Source organism: Plasmopara halstedii (genome assembly GCF_900000015.1).
Source record: "Plasmopara halstedii genome assembly, contig: Scaffold_526, whole genome shotgun sequence".
In the NCBI taxonomy this organism is placed as follows: domain Eukaryota; phylum Oomycota; class Peronosporomycetes; order Peronosporales; family Peronosporaceae; genus Plasmopara; species Plasmopara halstedii.
This window is the reverse complement of record NW_020187446.1, coordinates 748071-757997: the sequence shown is the minus strand read 5'-3', so window position 1 is coordinate 757997 and position 9927 is coordinate 748071. Positions and strand designations below refer to the sequence as shown.

Sequence of the window (9927 nt, the reverse complement as noted above, 5' to 3'; positions counted from 1 at the left end):
GTAATATTACGGCTCCCCGGTGATAATTTACGTGCTGGGGTATTTTTTTTATTTTTTGGAAAGTTGGGATATTTCTTTTATATATGGCAAAAGTTGGGGCATTTTTGTATTCTCTCTTTTATAAATTATATATATAATATATTACTAAATAAATATATATATATTACTTTTTTACTCAATAGGACCAAATTGCAGTTTAATTCCCATCTTCTATAGTCATATTTTTCGTGTAATAATTACTGCATCCGATGTTTAACAATTATAGATTATCCAGCTGTAGCAAATTCCAAAAATAATGCAATATCTAAACCTGAAATTGATTAATTTTGATTTTGATTTATAAAATAACTAATTTTTATGAGATTTAAAGTTATAAGTATAATGTTCTAATATTATTGATATTTACTGCTACCAAAAATGAAACTAAAAATTTCGCAAATTTTTAGCTTTATAATTATTATTTAAAATTGGAAAATTATTTAATTAAAACAATTTATAATTATTATATAATAAGTATGAAGTACAACATCGCCGTAAATGCTGGTCTCCTATTGCTGGTACAAGACTCACCCAACCGGTGTGGCCCGACGACGTGTACGCCGGGTTGACACCAAAGCTGACGTCGCCGATTATTGTATACCTTTGCCATGAGTCGTGCAAAGATAACGGCAGGCTTTTCGAGCTTGGCGGAGGGTGGGTTGGAGCTCTGCGTCTGCAACGCTTGCATGGGGTTGGCTTTCCTACAGACCTGAAACATTTCACACCTGAGCTAGTTGCTGAACAATGGCGCGACGCTGTAGACTTCACCCGGCTTACTCATCCAACTTAAACTCAGGATTCATTTGAGCCGATGATGCGCAACGTGATGTCGCCTTCCAACTCTTTGACAGCATCTCGATCCAGTGTGCGCAGAAGTATTTGACCGCTTGCGAGTCACTTTGAAGGAAAAGGGCCATTTAGTCAGCAAACAACCTTCAGGCGTATTGGAATGGCATACTAACAAAGAAATTTGGACTATCGCTCTTATGAATGGCAAAGATACACTGACGGAGGGACGCAATCCGCGCTTGGCGCCAGACTTGCAGATTTACATGGAAGAGCAAGACTTTCTTGACTTGGCGGCGGGGCGAGTGCGGCTGCAGCAGGCTCTCATTCGGAAGAAGCTGCGCTTGTAAGGCAATTTGAAAATGGCCATGAAGTTGCAGCCATTCGCAAATCTCTTGCTACAACAACACCAAGCGCGACTGTAATTAAAATACAGTCTCAACTGAGAATGCAATAGGCTACTGAAAGTACTTCACAAAAAAAAACTGGATAAATGAGCTTCACAAAGAGTCAAATCGATTAAGATTTTTAAAAGTGTGTGAAATAAAGCTGGGGCATTTTTTTATACAAAACAGAGACACACCATTGAGCGCTTTTAAATATTCGTCTGGGACTTACAACTAGACCCCGTTTTCTTCATGCATTTTATTGGTAAAGGCGGGTGCGAGAGGGTTTGCTGAAGCGGAGGGAGAGTCGTCGAAGCCAAGTAAACCAGAGCGAAGACACTTGAGTGGAAAAAGGTTAATTCTAAAGTGATTTTATTTTTAGGTCTTTCAACTATCTACTTAGTCTGCATCCAATCATATGGTGCATCCAATCACACGCGACGGTTACTAAGTAAACCGTGACCGTGGTTACGGTTACGAACCGAACCGCGGCTAAGGTAAGAAAGAATCGTACTTACGCGTGACCGGATTGGACCGATAGCCGGTAACTATAACAGTACCATAGCTGGCGACCTTAAACCTTTAATACATTTCTAGATATTTCAGAACAAGTGTACGACTCAATTAGTATTGACTCTTTTGTCATTACCTTTCTCAAGCCGCAGGAAATTACCCTCTAAATCGGGGTTGTACTTACATCCGGAACTGGGCGAGATCGGTTTTTGCACGATACGTGCCGCTGTTTGCGATAACCACAAATCAAACTAAGACCGACGGAATTGCTCCTAACACAATATCTCATTCAGCTCCCGTTTCTGCTGCCTTTTTGATCAAGCGCGACATGTCTATTGAATAACAGGTGCAGAGTTATTCTAGATAATGACAGGCTACATCAAATTCATTCAGTAACATAATTTTGCGGGTTCATTTCAGTGCAAAATCTTCGAAATAAAGGTCCGTCACCAACTTTAGTCATGATATTGAAGGTACCAACATGCTGGATGCGAATATTGTCAACTCACCAAAAGTGTACAGGTTTTCGTATTTCCCAATCAAGCGATGTTTATTACTCGGCCAATCGAATTCGACACAAATTCAAATACATCTTATCAGCGTTCACAAGCTTGATAACTTTAGCCGATGACATGTTCTAGCTAGTGTATGATTCTTATCTGAGCCCAAATGTATCAGTACTGTTCGAAAAATTGATTCCTTTCCAATCGATGTCAACGACAGTGCGTAATTGCTATGGAAGGGTGACTATTGCGATTTGCCAGCTGCCCCACAAGCGGACAAAGACAGGTCTGAGCTTGCCTTCCCATCAAATTGCCCCAGCTTCATCCCAGCCCGTCTTCGAGTTTTAACTTCCGCAGATCGCGTCTATCGGACAGTTAGGCGCCTGCAGTATACTGTAGTCTCATCACAACAACTAAGTGCGCTACGTTTATCTGCAAGGTGTTGACTGGATTTTCCCCAACTACACTGATGTGCGACTCACTAATCAAAACGCTAGGCCATACTGACGTGAGTCAAACAGAAGCTTATCTTTTTCGTAGAGTGGAAAAAACATACAAAATATGCTGTGCCCACACTGTGTCCGGATACTGAGGTACGACAAGTGTTTGCTTAGGTGTCTTCTACACTCGAGACGTAGAACCACATTTCCACACGTTTTGAGTCACTCATCGTGGCTTAGTGTGGGTGACTTTAACCTCCCGCTAAGAATGAATCGGTCACATAGGGACAAAACGTGGCGCCAAGAGTGGCAGAATGCCGTGCCATGGGCCGAAATCTCGAGCCCGGTAGACGCTATTTTTGAAAAAGCGGTCTCCGATCGTGATTTGCAAGATAAAGGCTGCGCTGCTTTAGCAGGGGTTCTTCAACAGGTTTATCCTGAGCTTTGTTTTCAATGTGGATTTCAGCCTGAAAACTAACGTCGAGATTATCTGATATGGAAATCATGACTTCGCTCGGTATGCACCAATCTGGTCGTCTAACCTCTTTAAAATCAAAAAGCTTGTATTCCCCTGAGATCGCAACAACAACGACCTCTAAGGTATTTTATGAGCTACATTTAGAATGCTATAGTAAACAGTATGATAAATACGGTAGCTACGCACCTTGCGGGCATAAATATCGCTTTTTCCAATTGGTTGACTGCCCGCTGACACCGCCGAAAAACAAGTCTCTCCTGAGTGGCCGATCTTTTACTAAAGTGAAATTAAAATCTGGCGTGTGCAATAGACGCTATTTGCATGATCGCAGTACTTTAGTGGTATCGATGGTAAAACAGATATGATACTATATCATACATGCATTTTGATGGTAGCGGGTAGATATTACTAAGCCACCCCAGCTTTCAGTACAATAACTATTCTAGGACATTTCTGTTATGAGCTGGGGAGAGGGTAGTATTTGAAAGCAAAGTCTTCTACTACATGATTAATAGCAGATGTAACTTTTTCCTTATCAAATAATTAAATGTCAAAAACGCTTAAAAGCTATTACAAAATTTGGTCATCTGTATGCATTCTGATAAGAATCTACTTTGGAGGAGATAAGTAAAGATTTATGATTGTTGTGTCCGGAGACATCGGAAGAAATACGCAGAAACAGTATGTTGGCGCTAGCACGAGACTGTGACGATGATGCAATCACATTTGTGCGTTTGTTGAGATAAGCAATTTTAGAAGCTATATATGCGCGCCCTGGTCTAATAGGATCATTTAGATTAATGACAACTAACAAATATGCAAGAAATCGATTTTCGCGTCTTAGAAAATCAAAGAAATTAAGCGCATATTCATTGTTCAGTTTTTTTTGGGATAAAGTCGACAAATGGTCTCTATTATGCCTTTGATCACGATTTATATATATATTAGTTAGACATAAGGTTGCGATCCTTTTGCTTTCAATTTGTTCTTCAGGCGCACACACATTATATTTAATAAAGACGTAGCGTCTGAAGTTGTAAGAAAAATGGCGGAGGAGGGTATAAAGTACACCTTGTGTGTGCAAAAGTAGCGATACTCAAAAGAAAATACACCTTGGATGGCGAGCATCTCGTGGTGCACGGAGACTTTCAGCTGGTAAGACCTATGCACTTTCGTCGGCGTTTCGGACATACACAGTCGAAAAGACGGAGCACAAGCCCGGCTTTGGTATTCAGTTTACGAAGTGTAAAACATGGCGTGCGTTCCGTGCGCTAGAGTAAGCAGATTTAGAATGCGCAGTCGAAGAAATTTGTAGGTGTGCAATGTCCCGCTAGTCGCACCGGTGGTGTTATCTGCTCGGACCTCAAGGGGCCGATGACATCAAGGGATTGACTTGGAAATTGGTAGCTCGTCAACGTTGTCGATCACAAGACCGATAATCACCTCGAATTCCTGATGCGCATTAAGAACCAAGTGGAAGAAGTTTTTGCATTTTAATGTACTTTAGGGAGCGTTTCGACTGTCGCATTTATGTGCTACGCACATATGGCGGTGCAAATATTGGAAGGTCGATTTGCTCTGCAATCCCTTCGATGTGCAAAGACAGTTGAGTTTTTAGCATCTATCAGTAAGGCAGAGCACATACACCGAACAGTTTCAGACATACACAATCCGTAATTTTGCAAAGAAGGGCTTGCTGACTCTTAAAGAGATGTGGCGTAGTACTTAGCGTAAATAATGAAACACAGTCCCACACTTTTGAATGTGATCCAAGAATCGCCAGTTGAGGTGTTGATAAGTCAAGCACCCGATCTTCGATTCATCGTGACGTACGATTTGGTGTGACAATTCATCGTGATCAGAAGATAAACTCTTTCGCGTGTCGAGCACAGATTGGTATCATCATTGGCCGCAGCGATTGGCACAAGGGATATCGCGTGTTTATACGTAAGGACGATGTCGTGATCGTGATCCAAACGTGTGAAATTGACTCGCACACAGAACAGCGACGTTATCAGCATGAGCGAAGGGGAATACATTGTCAATTGCCCCGTTTGGTCTAAAAATGAGCACGACCAACGAGAATCGTGCGTACGTGTACCCTATTGTACGCGAGGGACTGTCAAGATAGCGGCACAAGAAATAAAACGACTGGAGGTTGATGTGGCAACTGCAATGAAAATTCATGAGGCTGACCCAAAGACGCACGTAGAGACAACACGCGGTACAAAATAATGAAAAAAATTAATGGTTTCTCGAAACCAAAGATGTCCGGAATGTGAGCAAGCGATAAATTCGATGCGAAAGGCGCGGTAGATCTTCTGGAGGTGCATCAAGTTACGTGCGAGAATAAGCAAATTTTTGGCATGGGCGTACCTTTGCCATCGATAATTACGCGTTGATAGCAAAGGAATTTCTAGCAGTGACATAGAGGGGGTGCGGAAAAGGTTGATATCATTTCGAACGCCTCTATCAAGGTCAATAAGGAGAAAGAACATGCGATTCTGCTTCATGTGCCTAGTGGTATGAAGTTCAAGGATGAAACAACCACAAACGCTTGATTGTAACGGGAATTGCCTATCAGTGTATACACACTCTCTGGGAAAGGCTAAGGCCAACTGACACGCCTCACCGCGTTTGCTCGCTTCCAGCGGGGCGTATACTTACTAGAGTAGAGAGAAGATGAAGCGACATTTATTGATATGACCAATAGGCTTTTAACTTCCCTAACCTGATAAGTGCTTCCAGTTCTGATACAAGCAAACTGAGAGGGGGGCATACAACTATACAAGTAATGGTAGACTCGCAAAAATGATATGGTCCACACAAGATGTGTGCTGGGGTCTGGCCCATTACACCCCCACCCCCACTCAAAAGTGGGTTTACCCAAATTCATAAAATTTTCTTCACGCTTCTTTCAATTCTTCTTCCGCTCTTGCTATCGCTGTGTCCAACTCTCGCTAGAGTGACAACGCAAACGCTTGCTCCACATGGGAACTTCGTCAACAACAAAATTTGATATTGCTCCAATATCACGTCACTAAGGGCATTGGCGCTATCATGAACTTGATCGTCACGACGACTTATACAAATGACGTGGTTGGTCCACCCAGGAGTTCGACGAACTTACTAGTCGAATGGGTGCTCGACTGATGACTTGTGACGCGTATTTTTTCGACACTGGATCGATCACTTGTGTTGGAGGCTAATCACGGAGCCTCATGTATGTTCCCACGTGACTCTGGAGCATACATCCCGACAATCGACGCTCAATGCTGAGCTTGGGTTCATGCAACCAGATCTGCGGATATCCACCGTTTGCAAAACGCAAGCACCGCTGGTGAGAGTACGCATTATGTGCTTTCGATTTGCGCATCTGACAGCGCAGAATGGCGTCCAGCCCGATATCGAGGATGCTGATGAAATGCGCTCGGGCATTAGTCGGCTTCACGACGAGAGGGACAGGGGAAGAAGAGCATGGTAAGTAAAGTCCATTTTCGGACACGCATCGAATACGCGAGCGATGCGGGAACAGTCGCGACGAATACGAGTACGAGACTTCCACGTATTCTCGCTCACTGGATACCCCAGCCATTTTACCAAGAGCTCCTTCCGACCGCGGATTTTCTCTCTGCCATCACGCTCTCGACGTGGTAGTATCGGGTTCCTTGTCTAAGGGGGGCGGAGTGACTGTCTCCTCTGCTTCTTCTATGACTGCTCACAGCCTTCATCCGCCATGGAACTGCGTTTGACGAATGTGGAGAAGCTTTACTTGCTAATGAGCCAGCGGCTGATAGAGGTGACCGATCGAGTGTTGTCGACGCGACAACGCGTGAAAGATAATCAACAGGTCGTTCGCGATGTTCGAGACTTCTCATGGCGTGATGGAAAATCGCCTGCGTGCGCAGTCGATGATCGGATCAACCAATTGGAGTAGGATCTGCAAGCTCTCCCGCCTGCTGCGGCTGCTTCCGCTGATGATACGACACCCCATGCCAAGCGATCTTGCTCTGTTTCATGCGCTTTCGATTATTCCGGTCATTTCGAGGGCGATGCTGAGGCGACGACGCGAATGGGTTCAGCCTTTGACCCTCGTGCCGAAACCTTGGCTCTAAAGCCATCATCGAATAAGACTGCGATTCAACCAAACTAGAAATTGCGTCGTCGCGATGGTAGGGCTTGAATGGCCTTACGTAGAACGTCGGATGGGACCTTAGCCAGCTTGGTAGGTCAATAATGTACGCATTTCCATGGCATCACGCTACTTGGAATGGACCGATGAAGCGAGGTAATAGCTTCGAGCTTCCTAAGCTTGAGACCGCATCGTCTGATAGGCCCTTAGTACGAAGAAGTGCATAACAATCAACAATAAAAGATATTTTGCCTTGACGACCTCGTCTATCTGCGTATTCCTTTTGCAGATATTTTGCACTGGCAATTGCGTCTCGCACCCGTGTGATCATATTCACACGACTCATGATGAATGAGTTTAGGGCATCCACGTACGTGCACTTCGCATTGGCATCATTGCCTGTATCAATTTGGAACGATTTGCCGAGCTCCCCCTCAAATACATTAGAGACACGACCCATCGCACAAAGCGGTATTTGCGGGCGTCGCAAGCCATTCATAAAAATTTCGTAAATTCGGTGGATAAATGAAAACAATTGTTCATAGCAATGTCAACCAATGGTAACAACGAACTCCATTTTGCGATAATTTTCACACAGAAGCTTCCCAACACATCACCGACCACTCGATTGGTACGTTATGTTTGACCATCAGTCCCCATGAGTACCGCTGTGGACATATCCAAGCGAGTGCCAAGAATTCGGAACATTTCATTCCAAAAGCCTCTCGTGAATCAAAATCAGCAACCCTTACGAATGACATGATACACGAACAATCTAGCCAAATCTTTGGTATCGATGGAATCGCTACACAGAGCTATGCGAACCATCTCGCTGAGTCCGTTCACAAAAACGAGCATCCCGTTGTAGCCATCAGCATTCTTGGGGAAGCCGAAAATAAAGTCGAGACCGACTGACCTTCAACAGTCAGTAGAAACAGAAGACTCTGCAGTGGCACTTTGCAGGTGCCTTGCGCTCTGCACGCTGACAGTATTCACGTATCGTGCCCCCCACTTGTACATGTGGGGCCGCCAGAATTGGGTACTGAGAGGCTGGTAGGTCTTCTCACGGCCAACGGGACCGGCTATCGGCGTATCATGCGTTGCGTACACTATCTTGTACTTGAAATCATCGTTGTGGGGATCCATAATCTATCAAACTTGCCGAAGAAGTATGTACCATGGGAGCGGCCATCCACTTGTGAAGTAGCATTAACTCAAACCAAAAACAGCTTGATGGAAGCTCCATTACTTGCTGTATAGCGTGGTGTGTGACTCTTCTGAGTTTGCATATATTGCAAAAGGACTCTGAAGGACACGATCGCGTCGTTTCTATCGCGATAGCTAAAGCCAGCAGAAAAGAATTACTTTGATCGCGATACTTTACTAATGAAATATGTTTTGGCGAAGTCTCGTGTCCACATCTAGGGTTCAACTCTGTTTGTCGTCTACACGGATCACGCAAGCTTGAGTTATGCGCTTAAGTCGCCTCACTCGTCACAACGAGTGGCTCGCTGGTTGTCGTCCTTCGCAGAATACAACTTCACAGTCGCACACAAGTCAGGTAAACTGAACGTGCCAGCAGACGCATTGTCATTATGAGCTAGCTTATCATCAGCTACATTGAAAGCGACATATTCCATATGATACGTCAAGTGTATGTTAAGAATGAAAAATGTAATCTGATCATCAGAGCACTGTCATTGAAAGATATGATATTCCATGACAAGTTATCCGGTCGCTTGGAATCAAAGTTGCATTGTTATGCATGGAAAGAGGGTTTCCTTCACGATGAAGTTGCTCGTGACTTCCGCGTAGTCACGAGAAGCGATGCAGGTAATTGGTCAAACCAGTGGCTTTCATCGAATTCCGTTGTGTCGGCCACTCCACGATTGCTTTGACCTTCTCTGGGTCTGCACGAGCATCGTGTTCACCAACGTTAGAGCCGATAACCGGCACGTCTTTAACATAATAAAATAATTTGCAAGATTTGCTCGCAATATATGTTTACGCCTACATTCCAGAACCGCACTAAGGTGCTCCAAGTGCACTTCCTCGGCCGATTGATCGATAATATTGTCAAAATAGGTTTGTTCGAAGCGTTGCAGCGGTCAAAACAGATGTGAGACCAATCGTTTGAACGTTGCTGGGGCATTGATAACCTCTGTGGCATCGCAAGCCATACCGGACGGTGTACTAACAGCCGTCAAAAAGACGTCCTCCTCCCTCATCAAAACTTGGTAATACTAATTGACCAATCAAGTACACTAAACTGTGTACAGCCAAACATCCTTACCCGGAATCGGCGTTTGAACGGGAGTCGTCTGCGCATTCATATTGATATAGGCGTGAACGATACGCCATTTACCATTTGGTTTACGCACACAAAACGTCGGTGCCCTGTGAAAAGACTTGTTCTCCCTCGCTAAACCAGCGACTTAATTTTGAACAAGAACTCAATAGTGTACTCACTCTGTTTACACGACAATGGCCACTGTGTAACGGTGTTACAGATACCCTGGTAATAGGTGTGTGTGTCACATCAGGTGGGCATGGGGATTTACATGGGGTATTTACATGTTGTGGTATTTTTATGCAAATTTGTACCGTAATTTTATACAAATTATATCATTGTGGATGATATAATTTGAAT

The 9927-nt window shown here is 44.0% G+C and overlaps 2 protein-coding genes across 2 annotated transcripts; both read left to right on the top strand.

Moving 5' to 3' along the window:
• Nucleotides 1–647: 647 nt before the first annotated feature.
• PHALS_11202 (peroxisomal multifunctional enzyme type 2) lies at nt 648–1175 on the top strand (the record flags this gene model as incomplete). The annotated part of the gene is made up of 2 exons (XM_024726757.1): nt 648–693; nt 913–1175. The coding sequence occupies 2 exons, from the start codon at nt 648–650 to the stop codon at nt 1173–1175; spliced, it is 309 nt and encodes a 102-aa protein (XP_024577402.1).
• Nucleotides 1176–2788: 1613 nt separating this feature from the next.
• PHALS_11201 (uncharacterized protein) lies at nt 2789–3145 on the top strand (the record flags this gene model as incomplete). The annotated part of the gene is made up of 1 exon (XM_024726756.1): nt 2789–3145. One exon carries the CDS (start codon nt 2789–2791, stop codon nt 3143–3145), a length of 357 nt encoding a protein of 118 aa, XP_024577401.1.
• Nucleotides 3146–9927: the final 6782 nt, after the last annotated feature.